Consider the following 23,715-nt stretch of genomic DNA (forward strand, 5'->3'; position numbering starts at 1 on the left):
TGATTTCAGCTGATTGTTATTGATTTAATAGCACAGTCATTGATCTGAGGTGTTTGCTGTTGATTTCAGATGATTGTTGTTCATTTCAAGTGATGGTTTTGTTGATTTCAGATGATTGTTGTTGATTTGAGGTGATTGTTGTTGATTTAATATGCCTGTCAATGATTTGTGGTGTTTGTTTTTGATTGCAAATGATTGTAGTTGATTTCAGGTGATGGTTGTGTTGATTTCAGGTGACGGTTGTGTTGATTTCAGCTGATTGTTATTGATCTAATAGCACAGTCATTGATTTGAGGTGTTTGCTGTTGATTTCAGATGATTGTTGATCATTTCAGGTGATGGTTTTGTTGATTTCAGATGATTGTTGTTGATTTGAGGTGATTGTTGTTGATTTAATATGCCTGTCAATGATTTGTGGTGTTTGTTTTTGATTGCAAATGATTGTAGTTGATTTCAGGTGATGGTTGTGTTGATTTCAGGTGACGGTTGTGTTGATTTCAGCTGATAGTTATTGATCTAATAGCACAGTCATTGATTTGAGGTGTTTGCTGTTGATTTCAGATGATTGTTGTTCATTTCAGGTAATGGTTTTGTTGATTTCAGATGATTGTTGTTGATTTGAGGTGATTGTTGTTGATTTAATATGCCTGTCAAGGATTTGTGTTGTTTGATGTTGATTTCAGACGATTGTAGTTGATTTCAGGTGACGGTTGTGTTGATTTCAGGTGACGGTTATGTTGATTTCAGCTGATTGTTATTGATTTAATAAGGCTGTCATTGATCTGAAGTGTTTGTTGTTGATTGAAGATCATTGTTTATTGAGGTGATTGATTTGAGGGGATTGTGCTGGTTGTGTTTCAGGTGTGGGCTCGTTCCTGCTGTACTCTGTTCATGAGGGTATTCGAGGAATCCCGCTGGATCCTGCCGATAAGTCTGATGCTCTTGTACCCGTGTCAGGAACTTCACTCGCCGTCGGCATTGATTTCCATGCAGGTGAGTCTCAACTAGGCTTTAAAACAATCATTATTGTGAAAAGCGCTATACAAATAATCTTGAATTGACTTGTGTTTGTGTTGTGATGCAGATAATGACACCATCTACTGGGTGGACATGGGTTTGAGCACCATCAGCAGAGCAAAGAGAGATCAGACGTGGAGAGAAGACATCATTACCAATGGCATTGGCCGCGTGGAGGGCATCGCTGTGGACTGGATCGCTGGTGAGTCTCACGCACACAGACACACACATATACACACGCACGCACTTCTGATCAGCAAATTGTGGTGTGTGCAGGAAACATCTACTGGACGGATCAGGGCTTCGATGTGATCGAGGTGGCTCGACTCAATGGCTCCTTCAGATATGTGGTCATTTCTCAAGGCCTGGACAAACCACGAGCCATCACTGTCCATCCTGAGAGAGGGTGAGTGTATTGGTGTTTGTGCGTGTGTGTGTGTGTGTGTGTGTGTGTGTATATGTCATTGTAGAGGGTGTGAGTGAGTAATTTGTGTGTGTGCAGGTATCTGTTCTGGACAGAGTGGGGTCAGTATCCCCGTATTGAGCGCTCTCGTCTGGATGGATCCGGCAGAGCAGTGCTGGTCAATGTCAGCATCAGCTGGCCAAACGGCATCTCTATAGACTACCAGGTAAACCTCACACACTTACACACACTTCCTCTAAAAGTTAACTTGTTTACTATGAACTTCTGGTGTGGTGAACTTTTGTATAAAGTCAATATTACACAGCACTCCTGCTTGTGTGGGATCACTCGACGCTATCATAAAGCCGATCATTTCATATCTTGAATTATAAGACTGCATGGTGATTACATTCAATGCTTTTAGGCTCTCATGACAGATTTGTGTTGGTTTTTATGCAAATTGAGTGATAATAAGTGCTTGCACAGTCAAAATAAGCAGCAGAGATCACACATAAATCCTGCTGACGCTCATGCGTTCATCTGTAAACAAGGATTTATGCAACCCAAGGTCATTCTGAAAATGTTGTCCCGTGGAAGTTTCTGGAGACCGCGAAATACATCCCGGGAGGTACGTATGGCTGCATTTCACTTTTTTAAGGCCATGTCTACACTAATCCGGATAAATTTGAAAACGGAGTTTTCCTCTAAAAACGCTTCACGTCCACACTGTCGTTTCTATTCGTTTTCCAAAACTTTGTCATACACACTGAAACGACTACCAATGCTTTCAACCTGTACTGCGCGTGCGTGAAACGTAAGACGCTTCGTCACGCGTCATTTCTGCCTGACGTTTATTTTCTTTCCGGCTCTTTGAAACGTTGCGGCAAAATGTCACAGAAAATCACAGAGTTTTTTAAATGGACTGACAATGAAGTAGAGTTGCTGCTTCGAGTAACACATGAATACAAAGTTGCAAAAGAGAGTGAAAATGTAGACTGGGAGACGTGCCAAAACAAATACGCCGATATACTGGACCGCTTTAAAGAACAGTATCCTGCTGATGACGCTGCTTACCCTCACAGTAAGGACGACATCACTAAAATCATAATCACAACGAAAATAAAGTAAACGAATTAGTAACATGACTGAGTGTCACATGACAAAAAACGCGTCATCGTTTTCGAAAGACTCCGTTTTCACAGTCTACACTACGACACGAAAAAGGCGTTTTCAAATTTATCCACTTTGGAGAGCGTTTTCAAAAAGAAACGTTTTTGTTTCCTAAAAACGCGTCTCAGTGTGAATGGAAGGGCAAAACGGAGACAAAAATATGCGTTTTCAAATGAAAACACATTAGTGTGGACATGGCCTAAGTGAACACTACGGAGCGGTGTGACGCCGTTCCCTTTCGTGCTTGCCGGCTGACCGCTTACCTCCGTGTGGAGGGCATTCCCGCTGCAATCAGTTTGTTCGGTCAGCTCATCGTGTGTGTCGGCGGACTTCAGATGCATAGAGGAGGAGTTGACAAAGGCATCCGGGTTCGAGTCCGAGGAAGAGCGGTTCCGGAAATCAGGTAAGACAAAAACAGAATCCAAAAAATAAAGCGAACGAGTTCATCATAACAGGGTGAGAACGTGGTATATCCGAAAAAGTGTTAAAAAAAACAGACGAGGGCTTTTCTTTTTCTAGACGGCTTTTCTAAATTGTTGCTCGGGTTTAGGGAAGTGAGCGGGCAGGTCAATCGGTAAAACTGGTTGGGTTTAGGGAAGGAGGAGGATGGGTAGGCCGATTGGCCGGTCGCGCAGTCAATCATTCGGTCAGTCAGACAGCGGCCTCTGGTGGGTTGACGCGAGAACAGCGCGGGCGCGATCGGCACTCGCCAGAGACGTTCGAGATACGAAAAAGCGCACACAGCGGCCTCTCGCGGATTCACGAAAACAAAAACTGCACAAATATGTACCTCCCAGGACGTATTTCGCGGTCTCCAGAAACATCCGCTGGACTATGTTTTCAGAATGAGCCTGGGTTGGATTTATGAAGCATGAAGCTTTTTTGGGGTCAATAAAGAATGAAAATTGCGTGAAAATCTGTTTTCTATACAATAAAATACTGTCAATTAACTAGTATGATGAGCGACACGGTGGCTCAAACAGTTTACACAAGTTGATTTTCATCATAGGTGCCCTTTAAAGGTAACCTACCCAGCACTGATGATGATGATGATGATGGTGTGTGTGTGTCCTGCAGGATGGGTTGCTGTATTGGTGTGATGCTCGCACAGATAAGATCGAGCGCATTAATCTGGAGACGGGCGAGAACAGAGAGGTGGTGCTGTCTAGCAACAACATGGACATGTTCTCTGTGTCTGTGTTCGAGAACTACATCTACTGGAGCGACCGGTCAGTACCTTTCACAGTAATGCACACATCACACATCCACACCACTGAACATTTAAAGTACAGACGAAATCAAAACTAGCCATAGTGGTTTTGTTAGCTCACATCGCTAGTTTTGTGCTGAACAATTCATCTGCGCATGTTATTAAGACAATAATAATAGAGTGCTCTTGTTATCTTTAATGTAAATCTGCAAATACACTTCCTGTTTGTTTTTTAGTTCAATTCCCAGATTAGGTCTGTCTGAGGTATTGGGCGTGGCTAACATACTTAACCACGCCCCTTTAGCTGTCAGTCAACAAACAGAAATGGTGAGGAGTCGGTTGTCTGTTAGGTTGTAATAACTCTCCTCAAACCCTTTTCTTAATATTTCCGAATGACACGCCCACTTTACGACATCCAATCAGCTCGCATTAGAGAAAAACAAGCCACGCCCACTGTTGTCTCATTTAAAATTCCATTACTCTAGGAACTGCTTCACAATACGAAAAAAAAAAAACTGTCGCAGCTTCCGGTTCATGCGGACTTTAATATTAAACGTCTTGTATGTAACTGTAGATGTGTACAGTTGACATCATGGTGTTTCCTCTGTCTTTAGGACTCATGCCAATGGCTCAATCAAGCGTGGCAGTAAAGACAACTCCACAGAATCAGTCAGTCTGAGGACAGGCATCGGCGTCCAGCTCAAAGACATCAAGGTGTTCAACAGAGCAAGACAGCAAGGTGAGTGTTTGTCTGATGAGTGTATCTTACAGCACTGTGCTGGAACACAACTCTGGTCTGCATCAGTACTGTTTAAAATAGGGACGTCATTCATTTTATTCTCCTCTGCATTGGTGCATTGTGTATTTTGATTGGTTAACACACATTATCAACATGGGCTCATTCTGAAAACGTAGCCCTATATACACTTCTGGAGAATGCAAATTATGTAGCCAAAAGTATGTGTGGCTGCTTTTCATCTTTTAAACGTACGACACTAGGCGGTATGACGGCGTTCCTTTTCACACTTACCAGCTGACCGCTGACCGCTTGGGTCCGCTTGTCCATTGGGTTTAGGGAAGGTGGTGGGCGGGTCAATCGGTGCTTTTGAAAACACCATTGGTTGGGTTTAGGGAAGGGGTGGGCGGGTCAATCGGTGCTTTAGAAAACACTATTGGTTGGGTTTAGGGAAGGAAGTGGGCGGGTCAATCGGTGCTTTTGAAAACACCATTGGTTGGGTTCAGGGAAGGCGGTGGGCGGGTCAATCGGTGCTTTAGAAAACACTATTGGTTGGGTTTAGGGAAGGCGGTGGGCGGGTCAATCTGTGCTTTAGAAAACACTATTGGTTGGGTTTAGGGAAGGAGGTGGGCGGATCAATCGGTGCTTTAAAAAACACTATCAGTTGGATTTAGGGAAGGTGGTGGGCAGGTCAATCTGTGCTTTTGAAAACACTGTCGGTTGGGTTTAAGGAAGGCAGTGGGTGGTGAATCTGTGCTTTTGAAAACACAATTGGTTGGGTTTAGGGAAGGAAGTGGGCGGGTCAATCGGTGCTTTTAAAAACCCTATTGGTTGGGTTAAGGGAAGGGGGTGGGCGAGTCAATTGGTGTTTTTGAAAACACAATTGGTTGGGTTTAGGGAAGGGGGTGGGCGAGTCAATTGGTGTTTTTGAAAACACTGTTAGTTGGGTTTAGGGAAGGTGGTGGGTGGTGAATCGGTGCTTTTGAAAACACTATTGGTTGGGTTTAAGGAAGGTGGTGGGCCGGTCAATCTGTGCTTTTGAAAACACAATTGACTGGGTTTAGGGAAGGCGGTGAGCAGGGAGATCGGTTGGTCAGTCAGTCCGTTGACAGCAGCCTCTGGTGGATTTACGTGAGAACAGCAGGCGTGAATGGCACTCGTGAGAGAAATTTGAGATCTGACAATGAATACACAGCAGTCTCTGGAGGATTTGCGAAAAGAAAACAGCAAAAACGCACCTTCTGGGACATATTTGGCGCTCTCCAGAAATGTATATAGGGGTATACAGAATGTATGTTTTCAGAATGAGCCTAGGTTGTTAATTAGGCAAGTTAGGCTAATTCAGCAAGACCATTCAAAAACAAACATTGCTAAAAGAAATTACAGGAGGTAATAATTCTAATAATAATAATGACTTATAATAATCTAATAAATCAAGAATATGTAAAAGGACCTGAAACAACACGATTTTAGATTTTTTTTGGGGTGGACGACTTAATTGCTTTATGTTCAATCCACCTAAATTTGTTATAAACGAACAAGTTAACTTAATTCCTTCATGTTGCCCCAACACAAATCGAGTTTTTTTGACCCAGCATGTTTTACAGTGATGTTCATGTCATCCTCTTTTCTGTGCAGGCACTAATATCTGCAAGATTAATAACGGAGGCTGTCAGCAGTTGTGTCTATACCGAGGGAACGGTCAGCGGACGTGTGCGTGTGCTCACGGGATGCTGGCGGAGGACGGCCAGAGCTGCAGAGATTACGACGGATACCTGCTGTACTCGGAGCGCACCATCCTAAAGAGTGTGCACTTATCAGATGAAAACAACCTCAACGCTCCTATCAAACCCTTCGAGGACCCTGAACATATGAAAAACGTGATCGCCCTCACTTTCGACTATCGCGGAGGAGGCGGAAAAGGAGCAAACCGCATCTTTTTCAGTGATATTCACTTCGGAAACATCCAGCAGATCAATGACGACGGCTCCGACCGCAAGACTGTAGTGGAGAGTAAGTTGTGTTCTTTAAGATTTGATGCTTTAAAGGAGAGCTATTATGCAAAAATTACTTTTATAAGAGGGTTAAACACCGTAGTGTGAGAAGAGCTTATGAATATAATCAGCTTCCAGTGGTAAAATTGTATTAATTATATATTTTTTAAATCAACCTTGATAAAAACAGAGCAGAAACACTTTGATTGACATTATCCCTTTCTATGTGTCATCAGAGGGGGAAAGCCCCGCCCACTAGTGACCATCTCTCCCTCGTTAGCATAGTTCTTGAATCTGCCACTATGCTGACACAAAGGCATTTGACAGATAGTCAATGTTTTCCACTCTAATCACCAACTTTTAATGGTTAAAGGGCCAGTTCATACCTCCCAAAAAATTCTCAAAATTTTAGTAAAGCATCAGCATAATGGCAGATTCAAAACAGGACTAATGTTGTCTCTAAAAAAAAGTGAAAATGTGAAAATACTTCTGTCTGTGTATGGAGATTCCTGTCGTTGTTCAAAAATAGAATTGTGATTGGCCTTATAATCCTCTAAGGGTGCTTTTACAGCTGTAGATTGATTGTTTTATTCTGAATTGGGGATATCTGTATATAAATATTAGTGGTGGGCCGTTATTGGCGTTAATGTGCTGCGAGATTATTATTGCGCGATTTAACTAAATGAACAGTTCGTAAACACAAGCACATCTTATTGAACATCATTTATTTTCATCACCAATTATCACACTAGAACAGTTTCTCAAGCAGTTTGTGATGCATTTTGGAAACAGGAGATGAGCCCCTGGTCTAATGCGCCACCTGGCTTGAGAAACCCGTTCTCAGAGACTTACTTTTAGTCATTATTTGTATAGCACACACATTCTGAATGCCTTAGACAGAATTCAGATGAGCCATTTTAATCTAGATTAATTACAAGACTACAGTGAGATTAATCTAGATTTAAAAAATAATCTATGCCTACCTATAATATATATAGGGGAGCTGTAGAAATTTAGGAGTTGCCCAAATGAGTGCAGTACGATCTAAACAGCCAACCGACTCTCCTCTAACAGCACAATGAAGTATTCTTCCACAGAGTATTCTCCTGTTGCCACAAACACCATATGAATGGAGAATAATGACCATAATTGCACGCTCTCCACCAGAATGCCTCCTGAGAAGAATGTTGGCTTTCTGAGTGGAAAAGTCTGAAACGACAATCAAAACCAGACTCACTTCAGCTTCATCTACTCCATGTGCCTTCTGAACAATAGTGTTTGGGTTTTATTGATTTCATTTAGAACGTCTCGCCCTGTACGAAGATTTTATATTTGATTTTACTTTTTAGTAGCAGGGCTGCATGATTGCTCAGTGGTTGGCATTGTGTCCTCACAGCAAGAAGGCATTTCTGTGTGGAGTTTGCATGTTCTCCCCGTGTCGCCGTGGGTTTCCTCCGGGTGCTCCGGTTTCCCCCACAGTCCAAACACATGCGTTATGGGGGAATTGAATAAACTAAATTGGCCATGTGTGTGAATGAGTGTGTATGGGTATTTCCCAGTGCTGGGTTGCAGCTGGAAGGGCATATGCTGTGTAAAACAATCATATGAACTAAATAATTTCCGAAAATTTTGTAGCAATTGTATACTAAATATTTATCTATATATTTGCTCCAAAAATTGGTAAAATAAACAGAGTTTTCACTCTTAAATGGCAAGTACATTTCCAAAATAAATCGTAAGGAAATTATACATTGTTAAAGGTGTTAAAAAGTCTATAGTGTGAAACCCCAAATGTAGAAACATGGTATTTATTTACTCCAGAAAGACCGTAAAGTATAAGAAAAGGCTGATTTACTGAATTTACATCATTAGTTTAGATCATTTTGGATCAGAATACATATCAACAGAACAGAAAAGACATTTAAAGGGACAGTTCACCCAAAAATTAACATTTACTCACTGTTTACTCTCCCTCAAGTGGTTTCAAACCTTTATGAGCTTCTTTCTTCAATTGAGAGAAAATTTTAAAGAAAGCTGAAAACCGGTAACCATTGACTTCCATACTAGGAAATCCAAATACTCTGGAAGGCAATGGTTACCGGTTTTCAACATTTTTCAAAACATCTTCATTTGTGTTTGACAGAAGAAAGAAACTAATAAAGGTTTGAATAAAGTAAATGATGACAGAATTTAAATGTTTGGCTGATCTGTCCCTTTAAATAAATGAGTAGTGATGTAGATTAAATATAAAGAAGACAAAATAACATGAATATATACATCTGTATGATTTATGTACATTGTTGACTATTTTAACTCTAGAAATAAGAAGTAAATGTATGTATTTGCACAATAAGTGGCTTTTTTAGGTTGCAGAAACCATAAATGTAGTACTAGTACTACTGTAATTATTAAACGTTTATTATCAATAAAAGTCTTTGTATGTTTACATCAAAATACATTTTATGAGACAGTTTTTTAGGGAAATATCATCAGGATGTTTTTTCTTTATTATCTTTAATCATGCAGAACACGAAAGCACAAAAATATCTGTAAAAAACCACTGTGATATCTGAGCGAGTTAAGAGAATCTAGAAAAGGCATGTTTTCATTTCATCTTAAACGAATGACTTTTTGCATTTTTCTTCATCTTTGGGCTTTTAGTCTTTTCCACCATTCCTTCATTTTGTCTTTTAAAGCTCGGACTGTTTATTCTCAGCATGTGGTTTTCATTACACTGGCTCTGAACCGGTTATGTAATTAAAGCCAGGAGTAAATCTAGCAACAGAAAACACATTTGAGTTCCTGCGTCTCTGAACCGGCTGTGGAAATCAAATAACAAACAAACAGTGAATCACTTGCTGTCATATCTCTTTCCCCCTTTTGTTTTTCATGGTGGGTTTGTCCAGATAAAAGTAACTCTAGACGAACAAACATATTTAGATGTTGCTTGTAAACACGGTGAGCAAGTTTTGTGTACCACACAAAGCTTTTATTCACATGTCGATTCACACTTATAAAAAGGGTTAGTTCACACAAAAATGAATATGTGCACACTATTTACACACCCTCAAGAAATTCCATATGGCTTTCTTTTTTCTGTTGAACACAATTGAAGATATTTTGAAGAATGTTGGAAACCTGTAACCATAGTATTAGCTTTTCCTATTATGTAAGTCAATGGTTACTGGTATCCATCATTCTTCAAATGATCTTCTTTAGTGTTCAATAGAAGAAAGAAACTCATATAAAGTTTTTTACAAGCTCATCCTTATGGAACCGTAAATAGTGAGTAAATTATATTTTTGGTTGAACTATCACTTTAATATCAGTCCATTGATTTATTCTAGTCAACAGAAAGGACAACGTTAACATTTTTTGTTGACCATAGGTGCCATTCTATATCACCTTATGTGCCATTTTTACTGCATAGATGAATAATACGAGTTCAGTACATGGAAATGACATACACTGAGCCTCAAATACTATTGTTTCCTGTAAAATCCCGGTGAATAATCGAGCTGTTCAAAAGAGTCATGAACTCCTTCATTAGTTTGTGCTTGATCAGGGTTTGAGCAAAACTGCCCAGAGCTGTGGCGCTCCAGGAATTGAGTTTGACACCTATGCTGTAACTATTTACTTCCATAGTATTAGCTTTTCCTATTATGTAAGTCAATGGTTACAGGTATCCATCATTCTTCAAATGATCTTCTTTAGTGTTCAGTAGAAGAAAGAAACTCATATAAAGTTTTTTTAGCCCCTTATGGAACCGTAAATAGTGAGTGAATTTTATTTTTGGGTGAACTATCACTTTAATATCAGTCCATTGATTCATTCTAGTCAACAGAAAGGACAACGTTAACATTTTTTTGTTGACCATAGGAGCCATTCTATATCATCTTATGTGCCATTTTTACTGCATAGATGAATAATACGAGTTCAGTACATGGAAATGACATACACTGAGCCTCAAATACTATTGTTTGCTGTAAAATCCCGGTGAATAATCGAGGTTTTCAAAAGAGTCTCGGACACCTCGATTATTTGGATGAGCTGTGTTTGATCAGGGTTGGAGCAAAACTGCCCAGAGTTGCTGCCCTCCAGGAATTGAGTTTGACACCTATGCTGTAACCATTGACTTCCATAGTATTAGCTTTTGCTATAATGTAAGTCAATGGTTACAGGTATCCATCATTCTTCAAATGATCTTCTCTAGTGTTCAGTAGAAGAAAGAAACTCATATTAAGTTTTTTAGCCCCTTATGGAACCGTAAATAGTGAGTGAATTTTATTTTTGGGTGAACTATCACTTTAATATCAGTCCATTGATTCATTCTAGTCAACAGAAAGGACAACGTTAACATTTTTTGTTGACCATAGGAGCTGTTCTGTATCATCAAATATGCCATTTTCACTGCATAGATGAATATTAATAGTTCAGTATATGAAAAATGACATACCCTGAGCCTCAAATACTATTGTTTCCTGTAAAATACCGCTGAAAAACAGACCAATCATAACAAAACACTGACTGTTATGTTGCACACGGGATCACCCAGGCTGCTTTTGATTGGCCACAATTTTCTTAGTGAGATTACAACAGTTTCACTCAGTTTTTAAGCTTATATGAAGCTTACTTTCTATGTATATACAATGAAATGTCCCGTTCATACATCTGACTGCTTGTATTAGAAGACAAAATTGCAGTGTTATAATGTATGTGTGTGTGTGTGTGTATGCAGATGTGGGCTCAGTGGAGGGTCTGGCGTACCACAGGGCCTGGGACACTTTATATTGGACCAGTTACACCACCTCCACCATCAGCAGACACACGGTGGACCAGAGCCGCTGGGGCGCCTTCGACCGGGACACTGTGGTCACCATGTCAGGAGACGACCATCCACGAGCCTTCGTCCTGGATGAGTGTCAGAAGTGAGATCTTGCACAGATTTTCTTCATTTTACTACAGACAAAAGTGGTATGAGGGATTTGCAGAGCACCAAAAATCACTTCACTTTAGATTAGGTCACACAACTGGATGAAGTTGAGTTACTGAAGCCTTTATGGTAACACTTTATACTACATACACACTATGAATCATTTATTAAGCATTTGCCAATAATTAAGTCATCATTAGTTAAGCATTGGGAGTAAGGGTAATGTGTGAGCTACTGAGCAAACACGTCCATACAGAAGTAAGCGTTCAGCTGGTAAGTAAATTGAACAGAAGCCGCCGGCGGTGCCATACCGCCCCATAGAATTCGTTTTACAGACGAAATGCAGCCAGACGTACCTCTGGCTACATAATTCATGCTCTCCAGAAATATAGACAGGGGTACATATCCACAATGAGCCTGTGTTAAAAGACTTTCATGCCACTACATATGCTTGGGCATGAATTACAGTGGGGTTGGATTAAAAATGAATGATGCTTTAAAGCAGTTGTGGGCAAACTTTTTAGACCCGAAGGGCCACATCAAGTTTTGCAAACCAAGTAAAAGCGCCACATGTCAAATCCTTCAACAAAATAACTTTTATTTATAGTGGCAGTATGCATGAAACATGTAATATCAGACAGAAACATGTCACATTAACACAAAACTGATTTTTTATTATATTATAAAGTCAAATTTAAGTAAATTTAATTATTTATGCTTACTTATGAATCATCATAAAACAATAAAATAATCCTTTATATAATATAATAATAATAATGTAATAATTTTGTACAGTGGAGAATAGAAAAGATATTGCCTGATAGAAAAAATCTCATATTAACACATTAATAATAATTCTTAAAAATTACTATTCAGTCAGATTTACAATAATCTAATTTGCACTGATTTTAAAATATACAGATCAATCATCATACAACATGATGAAGCAACAAATCTTTAATAAAATAACTTTTTAAAGTGGATGTATGCATGGAAAATATGTTCTATGACAAAAATTCACACATTTAACCAGCAAATATTATATGATTTGAGTCAAATTCACGACAGTCTCATTTAAGCTTGTATGCTCATATCAATCATTATAAAACTATAAGATAAAACGGGAGAAGAATCTTAGTCTTTGTTATTCCAAGTCATGTTATTATGAGTGTGCTAATGTGAACAATGAGCCTGGTCCCCTCTCTTCGTAAGGGTGTCAAAGTCTGGAGTCTGCTACGGCAAAAACGCGAGCGGCAGCAGGCGGTTAAAACGCGAGGCGCGCAGGGCACATAGCGCGCAAAACCACCGCCGTTAGTAAACCAGTTAAGAGAGGCGCTTCTTATAAAGCGTGTTGGGTGTGATCAGCCTGATACATTTTCAGTCATTAACGGTTGAGTGCATTTTAATATCCGAGGCTGCGTCCGAAAATCAGTATGCGAGCCGAGTAGTATGTGCGAATTCATAGAATTCGAAAATCAGTATGCGAAAAGTACCCGGATGACTTACTACTTCCGGCGAGATTCCGGAGTGCGCATCCCATGCATGCTGCGCTATCCCATGATGCCCCGCGAGCAAATTCATGAATGGAAGTAAAGCGACGCAACTGACGCACGTAGGTCACGTGACCATGACAAAATGGCGGATGTAGTACGTCCGAATTCCATTCATACTTTTCACATTTATACTGTATAGAACATACTTTTCTAACGGCCGAGTAGTACGTTTAAATTCAAATGCAGTACCTACTGAGTAGTAGGCGGTTTCGGACGCAGCCCGAGAGTGTGCTCTAATTCTACTGGTTGCTCTAACTGTACCGTGTGCTATACTGCCATCACATGGCGTTAACTTGTAATTGCATCACTAATTTACTAATTCTGAACCAAACCGTTAAGCCGTCTTTCCACTGCACACGACAATTAGACACGACTGTCGGAATACGCCCCCTTGTGGCAGCCGCACAGTATTTTCAGTGTTGTCGTGCACCACGGGGGAGAAGCTGATTCTCACGGTGTCCGAAGTAAAGAACTGCAAAAGAAATAGCTTTTATTCTCTGAGCGTTTTCATAGTTTAATGGATGAATGAATACTAGAAACAAGGGATGTAATGGTATTGTAAATACCGTCATACCGCAATATTAATTTTTTTCGATATTACCGTAGTCGCATGACTCGGTAAAACTATAGGTCTTCTGAGAAAATTTGCTCAGGCGAATGAAGCGAATGGGAGGTAGCAGAAACTACAATTCCCATCAGCCCAGGCTCGGCCATCATCCCTTGCGGTCTGTTGTCGCTACAGATACAGTAATGCGGAAATGGAGTGTGCTGCTAGAAGCGGGGATGAAAAAGAGCTGGAAATGATCGAACCTGAAGCGGGTGTTGTCGCCGCACGCGTACTGAATAGCAGTGTTGTCGCGCGCGTTCTGATCAGCTGTGTTGTCGCGCGCGTTCTGATCAGCTGTGTTGTCGCGCGCGTTCTGATCAGCTGTGTTGTCGCGCGGGTTCTGATCAGCTGTGTTGTCGCGCGCGTTCTGATCAGCTGTGTTGTCGCGCGCGTTCTGATCAGCTGTGTTGTCGCGCGGGTTCTGATCAGCTGTGTTGTCGCGCGCGTTCCGATCAGCTGTGTTGTCGCGCGCGTTCCGATCAGCTGTGTTGTCGCGCGCGTTCCGATCAGCTGTGTTGTCGCGCGCGTTCCGATCAGCTGTGTTGTCGCGCGCGTTCCGATCAGCTGTGTTGTCGCGCGCGTTCCGATCAGCTGTGTTGTCGCGCGCGTTCCGATCAGCTGTGTTGTCGCGCGCGTTCCGATCAGCTGTGTTGTCGCGCGCGTTCCGATCAGCTGTGTTGTCGCGCGCGTTCCGATCAGCTGTGTTGTCGCGCGCGTTCTGATCAGCTGTGTTGTCGCGCGCGTTCTGATCAGCTGTGTTGTCGCGCGCGTTCCGATCAGCTGTGTTGTCGCGCGCGTACTGATCAGCTGTGTTGTCGCGCACGTACTGATCAGCTGTGTTGTCGCGCGCGTTCCGATCAGCTGTGTTGTCGTGCGCGTTCTGATCAGCTGTGTTGTCGCGCGCGTTCCGATCAGCTGTGTTGTCGCGCGCGTTCCGATCAGCTGTGTTGTCGCGCACGTACTGATCAGCTGTGTTGTCGCGCGCGTTCCGATCAGCTGTGTTGTCGCGCGCGTTCTGATCAGCTGTGTTGTCGCGCGCGTTCCGATCAGCTGTGTTGTCGCGCGCGTTCCGATCAGCTGTGTTGTCGCGCGCGTTCTGATCAGCTGTGTTGTCGCGGGCGTTCTGATCAGCTGTGTTGTCGCGCGCACACTGAATAGCAGTGTTGTTGCGCGCGTTCTGATCAGCTGTGTTGTCGCGCGCGTACTGTTAAGCGGGGAGGGGGGGTTGAGCGCATACTCAAGAGCGGTGTTGTCGCGCACCTACTGAAGGGCGGGACGGAGGGTGTGACACAGCACACTGTTCAGATTGATGCAGACATGAGACCTCTATCTCACTCATGGTTTGTCCTCTCAAGTGGGGAAAAGACAATGCACAACGTTACCCACTGCTGTCAACCTGGGCCAAGTCATATCTCTCTGTCCCAGAAACCTCAGTCCCAAATGAGAGGGGTTTTTCTGTTGCAGGGGACATTGTAAATGCCCAGAGATACCAGCTTTTACCAGATTATATTTATATGATAATTTTCCTTATAACCCATCTCTATCTAAGTGAGTGAGTGATTAAATGTTGAATGTGATGAGTTTTCAACAATACTAAATTGAAACTTTATTTTTTACATTGTTTAATATTTTTTTGTTATTAAAATTGAAGTTCCTGTTTTAAAGCTTACAGATAGATGGCTGATTTGTATGTCATTGACACTTTTGGCACTTTTTTGGAGTATTTTCATAAGTTTTGTTTTTCCTGTAAATGATTCAATAAATACCGTACCGTGACATTCATACCGAGGTATTACCGTACCGTGAAATTCTGATACCGTTACATCCCTACTAGAAACTCATAGACCGCTAAAATATTGGCGTGAATGTGGAGACAACATAAAAAATATATATTTTTATTACTTTCTTACTTACTTTTATGAACAGAAATGTTTTTTTTTAATATAGACTTTTTATAATTCAAAAAATAACCAAAATAAACTCCTATTTCTCATCTCGCGCGCACAGACCTGCTTGGACAACACTGGAATACATCATATCCGGTCGGCAGGTCGCATGCGGTCTAGTCGCAGGAGTTCAAATATTTCAACAGATCCGCAGCTCAATTCAGATCCGAATTTTCCGCATACGGAGATGATCGAAACTCAACGCAGCTCCCGGACTGCTCTCCACTGGAAATGAATGACTTCCAGTCTGTCGCTTGTCTTTTGTCGTGTGCAGTGGAAAGGCGGCTTTACTCAGGAGCAGCATTTTAAAAACTCCCTCGCGGGCCGGATGAAAGTGTTCAGCAGGCCGCATATGGCCCGCGGGCCATAGTTTGCCCACCTCTGCTTTAAAGAGTCCTTGAATCTGCTGTTCATGAAAGTGTGTGAGCTGTTTTAAAACCTTGACTTTTCCAAACCATGATAAACCTTGATACCGGTTATCATCCCTTGCCTATTCAGGATGGTAATCGCAGGTGCACTCAGAGTTTGCCATTCCTCTTCTGTTTCAGCCTGATGTTCTGGACTAACTGGAATGAACAGTCTCCCAGTATCATGCGCGCTCAGCTGTCTGGCTCCAATGTGATCGTGATCATCGGCAGTGAAATCCGCACTCCCAACGGCCTCGCCATCGACCACCGCGCAGAGAAACTGTATTTCTCTGATGCTACGCTGGATAAGATCGAGCGCTGCGAGTACGACGGCACACACCGATACGTGAGTTACAGTTTACAAGAGAGAATATTCAACTGTGTTTACTTCAAAATTATCAGCCCTCCTATTACATTTGTACATGTTATGACACTAGTATTCAGCTTAAAGTGACATTTAAAGGCTTAACTATAATAATTAGGGTAAAGTTAAGGTAATTAGGTTAGTCATTGTATAACAGTGGTTTGTTCTGGAGACAATCCAAAATAAATATAGCTCAAGGGGGCTAATAATATTAGCTTAAAATGGCTTTAAAATAATTAAAAACTGCTTTTATTTTAGCCGAAATAAAACAAATAAGGCACATTAGTGTTCAGCATTAGCGTTTCCTCAAACGGAGCCTGTTTTGTGTGTGTTTTGCCGTCTGTAGGTGGTCCTGAAGAATGAGCCGGTGCATCCTTTCGGTTTGGCCGTGTACGGAGACCACATCTTCTGGACAGACTGGGTGCGCAGAGCCGTCCTGCGAGCTGATAAATATGTGGGAGGAGAAATGAAGGTGCTGAGGGCTGATATTCCCCAGCAGCCCATGGGGATCGTGGCTGTGGCCAATGACACAAACAGCTGTAAGTCAACCAGAGTTTCCATTTTCAGCTCAAGTTTAGAGTTCATTTATTTATAATGCACATTGATGCCTGGTTTTCCATTGAGTGGTATGGTACAGTTCGGTACGGGTCATCTTTATCAGACTTGTGTCTCCATTGCCAATGGTACCCTTCTATTAGGCGTGGTGTATAACAGAAAGTTCCAGTCGACGTCTTGATTAGGACAGTAAGGTCTGACTCTGCTTAGACTAAAGTGTCATCACTGAACAGAAATAATGTCCAGTATAGAATATAAAGTCCTGCTGCAGTGGAGACAGAATGAATATTGTGTCTGACTCCATCATGAGCTTGGAGGACTGCATCCATACATCTCTGACATGACTCACATCACTGATTAATAAAGTCATCTGGAATGAAGAAGAAAGCCTTCAGCAGGACTCCCAGAGTTCATCAAGACTCTTAGTGTTCATCTTCAACTCCTCCTCCTTCATCAGCTCAATAATGTTCATGTCTGGTGACTGGGCTGGCCAATCCGTGAGCACCTTGACCTTCTTCGCTTACAGGAGCTTTGATGTAGAGGCTGAAGTATGAGCAGGAGCGCTATCCTGCTGGAGAATTGTCCCTCTCCTGTGGTTTGTAATGTAATGGGCAGCACAAGTGTCTCAATACCTCAGGCTGTTGATGTTGATCATCCACTCTGCAGATCTCTCTGAATGTAAACCTAAAGCATGATTTCTCCTGGTAGTATTTGTGATGATTGGGATGCAGATCAACAGATGATTCCTCAGAGAAATCCACCTCCTGACACTTTCCCAAATGATCAACTAGAAGTCAAGTTACTATGTGTTGCTCTTACAACTGGGATCCACCACAAGACTTTTGTCAGGTAGTGTATATATTTAAAAACAAAGCAAACAGACAAAACTATTAGTATAATATTGATCGGCCAAACTGAATAGGTTAGCATTTAAAAGTGATTTAAAAATAGATAGTGATGGACTCTGTTCATTGTTCTGACTGCTGCAAAGAAAACAGTCCTGCAACTATGGCTGAATGCTTCTCCTCCAGTTGATCTGTCTTGGAAACTCTACCTAATGAGTTTGGAATATACCACAGCTAAAGTAAATGGCGCCAGCAAGAAAACTGCACAATTTTGGTCAGATATGAGGGAGACTGTAGGGCGAGGCAGTGGCGCAGTAGGTAGTGCTGTCGCCTCACAGCAAGAAGGTCGCTGGTTCAAGCCTCGGCTCTGTGTGGAGTTTGCATGTTCTCCCTGCCTTTGCGTGGATTTCCTCCGGGTGCTCCAGTTTCCCCCACAGTCCAAACACATGCGGTACAGATGAATTGGGTAGGTTAAATTGTCCGTAGTGTATGAGTGTGTGTGTGAATGTGTGTGTGTGGATGTTTCCCAGAGATGGGTTGCGGCTGGAAGGGCATCCGCTGCGTAAAAGACTTGCTGGATAAGTTGGCGGTTCATTCCGCTGTGACGACCCCGGATTAATAAAGGGACTAAGCCGAGAAGAAAACGAATGAATGAGGGAGACTGTAATATACAGCGGGGAAAGTAGATATTGAACACGTCATGTAATAATATTTCTGAAGGAGCTGCTGACATGGAATTGAGGCAGATTTAGGTAAAAACCCAAACAAAACAAACATAAAAATAAAACAAAACAAATGCAAGATGAGCTTTGTGTAATCACAATGAAATGACAGAAGAAGAAACTCCTGAACTACTGAAGCGTATTTAATACTGTATATTAAAGTGTTTATTGGTGATGTCAGATTAAAGACGCCTCTCATATGGAGAATGAAGACACATGCATTGCTCAGGTGTGAGTTTCTCACAGATTTTAACAGTGTCAAAATCTTGATGGTTCTGTGGGTCTCGTCTATCAAATCTGAGCTTTATTCTGTATTCTCTATTGGATTCAGATCAGGTGATGGGCTGGGCCATTCTGCAGCTTGATTTTCTTTCTCTGAAAGCATCTGAGAGTCTCTTGGCTGTGTTTTGGATCATTGTCCTGCTGAAATGTCCACCCTGGTTTCATCTTCATCCTCCTGCTAATGTAGATGTTGGACTGAAGCAGCTGATATTCATTTACACTGAGGAAGGGCAGAGGCTCGCTGAAGAACCACTGAGAGATTTCAGCTGCTGTCTGGGCTTTCACTGCCCAAATACACCTTCCTTCCTTCATGTGTTCAATACTTTTCCCCTGCGTCATTTCATTTTATTGCGCATAACTTCATTTGTAAACTAATTAGATTTGTTTTCTTTGCATATATGCATTTATTTGGTTGTTACTAACATCTGGGGAAAGTTTCAAATCAACAGCACCTTTAATAATGAGTTTTCAGAGAAAAATGGTGACGTGTTTAAGACTTATTTCCCCCACTGTACCTTTCAGTCCTGATTTTGTACCTATTATTACACTATTAAGGTTTTTTATTATATTTTATTTTTCTGTTTATGCATCTGGGGCTTGGTTGTATATAGTTCAAAATCTAAAATGTTCAATAATAATAATAATAATAATAATAATAATAATAATAATAATATTATATTAATATTAATATATATATATATATATATATATATATATATATATATATATATATATATATATATATATATATATAATAATATTAATAATAATAATAATAATAATATATAATATAATAATATTAATAATATAATAATATATAATATTAATAATAATTAATATAATAATATTAATAATAATAATATTATTATTATGCTAGCGGGGCTTCCAGCTAACTCTATCAAGACTCTTCAGCTGCTCCAGAACGCAGCAGCACGAGTGGTCTTTAATGAACCTAAAAGAGCACATGTCACTCCGCTGCTCATCCGTTTGCACTGGCTGCCAATTTCTGCTCACATCAAATTCAAAGCTCTGATGTTTGCCTACAAAGCGATATCTGGCTTTGCTCCTTCTTATCTGCTCTCACTTCTGCAGATCTATGCGCCCTTCAGAAACTTGGTTTCTGTGAATGAACGTCGCCTCGTGGTTCCATCCCAAAGAGGGAAGAAATCACTTTCCCGAACTCTTACGCTCAATCTGCCCAGTTGGTGGAATGAACTCCCTAACTGCATCAGAACAGCAGAGTCACTCGCTGTCTTCAAGAAACCACTAAAAACTCAACTATTTAGTCTCCACTTCACTTCCTAATTTGCAATTGCCTCTCTGGATATACCACTAACTGTACTCAAAATAAATAAATAAATAAATAAATAAAAATTTACTAATACTTTCCTTCTTAGACTTTACAGACCTGAAACTTGCCTAAAGCACTTATTCATTGTTGCTCTTACAGTTGTGTAAATTGCTTCCCTGTCCTCATTTGTAAGTCGCTTTGTATAAAAGCGTCTGCTAAATGACTAAATGTAAATGTAAAATGTAATAATAATAATAATAATAATAATAATAATAATAACAACAACTTTCCCAGAAATGGGTTGCAGCTGGAAGGGCATTCGCTGCGTGAAACATGTGCTGGATAAGTTGGCGGTTCATTCCGCTGTGGCGACCCCGGATTAATAAAGGGACTAAGCCAAAAAGAAAATGAATGAATGAATGAATAATAATAATAACAATAATAATAGATAGTGATGGTGCCATTGCAATCTGATGGGGCAGATTGTTCCATAAACCACAGAAAAAGCTCTGCATCCTCTACGTTTCAGTCTGGACTGAGGAACTAAAAGAAGATTTCAGCTCAAGCATGTAATGATGTGCCAAAAGTAATCTGGGATTGTCAGAGAAGCGAGAAGAACTCGATCCCGCTTTGGGAATGACACCGTCACACACAATCAATATCTTTCATCGTGCTTATCTGAGTGTGAAAGAAACAATTCGCAATCCTCAGACCATAAACACAACATGTCTGCTGATCTCAGGTCATCTCACTGCCCTCCCTATCAAAACATTACTCTGTGATGTGTGCAGAAGGTGCCTTTGCATTGTGTTAATGAAATATGCATGGTGAATCCCTGGAACAGAAGGCAGCTTATTGTGCAACAAAATCTCTCTGTACTTTTCGGCATTAATGGAGTATCACAGAAGTGCAAGTTACCTTTGCCAAGGGCACTGACACAACCCCATACCCTCACAGACCCTGGCTTTAGGACTTGTTGCTGGTAACAGTCTAGATGATCCTTTTCTTCTGTGGTCCAGAGCACACATCATCCATTTCTCCCCGAAATACTAATTACTTGAAATGCTAATAACAGTGGTTTGTTCTGGAGAAAATCCAAAACTAATATTGCTGAAGGGGGCTAATAATATTGACCTTAAAATTGCCTTAAAATAATAAAAAACTGCTTTTATTCTAGCCGAAATAAAACAAATAAGACTTTCTCCAGAAGAAAAAATATTATAGGAAATACTGTGAGAAACTCCTGCATCTGTTCAACATCATTTGGGAAATATTTGGAAAGAGAATTCACACGCGGGCGAATAATTTTGACTTTAAATATGTGTAATGTCCCCGCAATTCACAAAAAACAAACCTGTGTGTGTGTCTGTTCAGGTGAGTTTTCTCCATGCCGGGTGAACAACGGAGGCTGTCAGGATCTGTGTCTCCTCACATCAGACGGCCGGGTGAACTGCAGCTGTCGTGGAGAGAGGAAGCTGCTGGAGGACAACACATGCATCGGTGAATCTGGAATAACCCATAACATATTAGCGAATAAATGTATCAGTGGCTAGTTTTGGACAACACTTCATTCATGCATGCACATGAGGAGGTTGTGATGTATTATGTGTTTGCAGAAGTGTGTGTGTGTGTGTGTGTGTGTATGTTAACAGTTGTGATGTTGTGTTTCTCAGCTCAGAACACGTCCTGCAGCAGTATGGAGGATTTCGAGTGTGGGAATGGAGACTGTATTAAATACACACTCACCTGTGACGGCATGGCCCACTGCAAAGACAAGTCTGATGAGAAACAGTCCTACTGCAGTGAGTGTGTGTGTGTGTGTTATTGATGTCTGGGCTTATTGAAGTCCACTTGTCGCTCTGATTGTCTGTGTTTGTGTTCAGCTAACCGTGTGTGTAAGAAGGGCTATAAGCGATGTGTGAACGGCCGCTGTGTTGGTCATAACTCCTGGTGTAACGGGCGAGACGACTGCGGTGATAACTCTGATGAACTCTTCTGTAACGGTAAGAGGATCTGATCATACACACTACATACTACATACTACATACTAATGTACTGCTGCAGACTCTTAAAGGGGCATAAATACTTGCTGTTTCAGCACTAGTTAGTGCTTAAAAATAGTGGTAGAGTGGGTGTGTTCAGCTGTCACAGGGGTGTGTTCAGCTGTTAAAGAGGTGTGTTCAGCTGTCAGAGTGGGCGTATTCAGCTGTCAAAGGGGTGTGTTAAACTGTTAAAGGGGGCGAGTTCAGCTGTCAGAAGGGTGTGTTCAGCTGTCAGAGAGGTGTGTTCAGCTGTCAGAGTGGGCGTGTTAAACTGTAAAAGGGGGCGTGTTTAGCTGTCAGAGGGGTGTGTTTAGCTGTCAGAGTGGGCATGTTAAACTGTAAAAGGAGGCGTGTTTAGCTGTCAGAGGGGTGTGTTTAGCTGTCAGAGTGGGCATGTTAAACTGTAAAAGGAGGCGTGTTTAGCTGTCAGAGGGGTGTGTTTAGCTGTCAGAGTGGGCATGTTAAACTGTAAAAGGAGGCGTGTTTAGCTGTCAGAGGGGTGTGTTTAGCTGTCAGAGTGGGCGTGTTAAACTGTAAAAGGGGGCGTGTTTAGCTGTCAGAGGGGTGTGTTTAGCTGTCAGAGTGGGCGTGTTCAGCTGTCAGAGTGGGCGTGTTAAACTGTAAAAGGGGGCATTCAGCTGTCAGAGGGGTGTGTTAAGCTGTCAGAGTGGGCGTGTTCAGCTGTCAAATGGGAGCGTGTTAAAATGTCAAAGGGGCGTGTTCAACTGTCAGAGGGGTGTCTTCAGCTGTTAAAGGGGTGTGTTAAACTGTCAAAGGGGGCGTGTTCTGCTGTCAGAGGGGTGTGTTCAGCTGTCAGAGTGGGCGTGTTTAACTGTAAAATGGGGCGTGTTCTGCTGTCAGAGGGGTGTGTTCAGCTGTCAGAGTGGGCGTGTTCAGCTGTCGAATGGGGGCGTGTTAAAATGTCAAAGGGGTGTGTTCAGCTGTCCGAGGGGTGTGTTCAGCTGTTAAAGGGGCATGTTAAACTGTCAAAGGGGGGCGTGTTCAGCTGTCAGAGGGGTGTGTTCAGCTGTCAGAGTGGGCGTGTTCAGCTGTCAGAGTGGTGTGTTCAGCTTTCAAAGGGGCATGTTAAAATGTCAGAGGGGGCGTGTTTAGCTGTCAAAAGGGCGTGTTAAACTGTCAGAGTGGGCGGTTCAGCTGTCAAAAGGGCGTGTTAAACTGTCAGAGTGGGCGGTTCAGCTGTCAAAGAGGTGTGTTAAACTGTTCGAGTGGGCGTGTTCAGCTGTCAAAGGGGCGAGTTACACTGTCAGAGTGGGTGTGTTCAGCTGTCAAAGTGGGTGTGTTCAGCTGTCAAAGTGTGTGAGTTCAGCTGTCAAAGGGGGTGTGTTCAGCTGTCAGAGTGTGTGTTCAGTTGTCAGAGGGGACGTGCAAATATATGTTTACTTGCATTTTATACTCAAAACAAGTTTTTTTCACACGGACATGTCTTTGTTTGTAGCGACGCTGTGTACGGCGGATCAGTTTCAGTGTAGAGACGGCGTGTGTGTGTCGAACTCCAGCCGCTGTAATCAGGTGTTGGACTGTGATGATGCCAGCGATGAAATGAACTGCTGTAAGTCACACAAATCCTAACATTCAGCCTTTCATTTACAATTAAATTCTCGAACTTGATCTGTGACA

General features: G+C 41.7%; 1 protein-coding gene across 11 annotated transcripts in view; it reads left to right on the forward strand.

The window, feature by feature from the left end:
* Positions 1-23,715, forward strand: part of lrp1aa (low density lipoprotein receptor-related protein 1Aa) — a 225,922-nt gene that overhangs the window by 141,198 nt on the left and 61,009 nt on the right. For all 11 annotated transcript variants that reach the window (XM_073916187.1, XM_073916185.1, XM_073916186.1 and 8 more), the window contains 14 exons: positions 862-993; positions 1,085-1,219; positions 1,294-1,423; positions 1,520-1,646; positions 3,668-3,819; positions 4,415-4,539; positions 6,175-6,549; positions 11,269-11,458; positions 16,118-16,322; positions 16,687-16,879; positions 21,410-21,535; positions 21,709-21,837; positions 21,919-22,038; positions 23,534-23,647. In XM_073916187.1, the coding sequence (XP_073772288.1) occupies positions 862-993; positions 1,085-1,219; positions 1,294-1,423; positions 1,520-1,646; positions 3,668-3,819; positions 4,415-4,539; positions 6,175-6,549; positions 11,269-11,458; positions 16,118-16,322; positions 16,687-16,879; positions 21,410-21,535; positions 21,709-21,837; positions 21,919-22,038; positions 23,534-23,647 (2,253 nt within the window). The remainder of the gene's footprint in view (positions 1-861; positions 994-1,084; positions 1,220-1,293; positions 1,424-1,519; positions 1,647-3,667; positions 3,820-4,414; positions 4,540-6,174; positions 6,550-11,268; positions 11,459-16,117; positions 16,323-16,686; positions 16,880-21,409; positions 21,536-21,708; positions 21,838-21,918; positions 22,039-23,533; positions 23,648-23,715) is intronic.

The sequence above is a fragment of the Danio rerio genome, chromosome 11 (genome assembly GCF_049306965.1).
Source record: "Danio rerio strain Tuebingen ecotype United States chromosome 11, GRCz12tu, whole genome shotgun sequence".
Classification (NCBI taxonomy): Eukaryota; Metazoa; Chordata; class Actinopteri; order Cypriniformes; family Danionidae; genus Danio; species Danio rerio.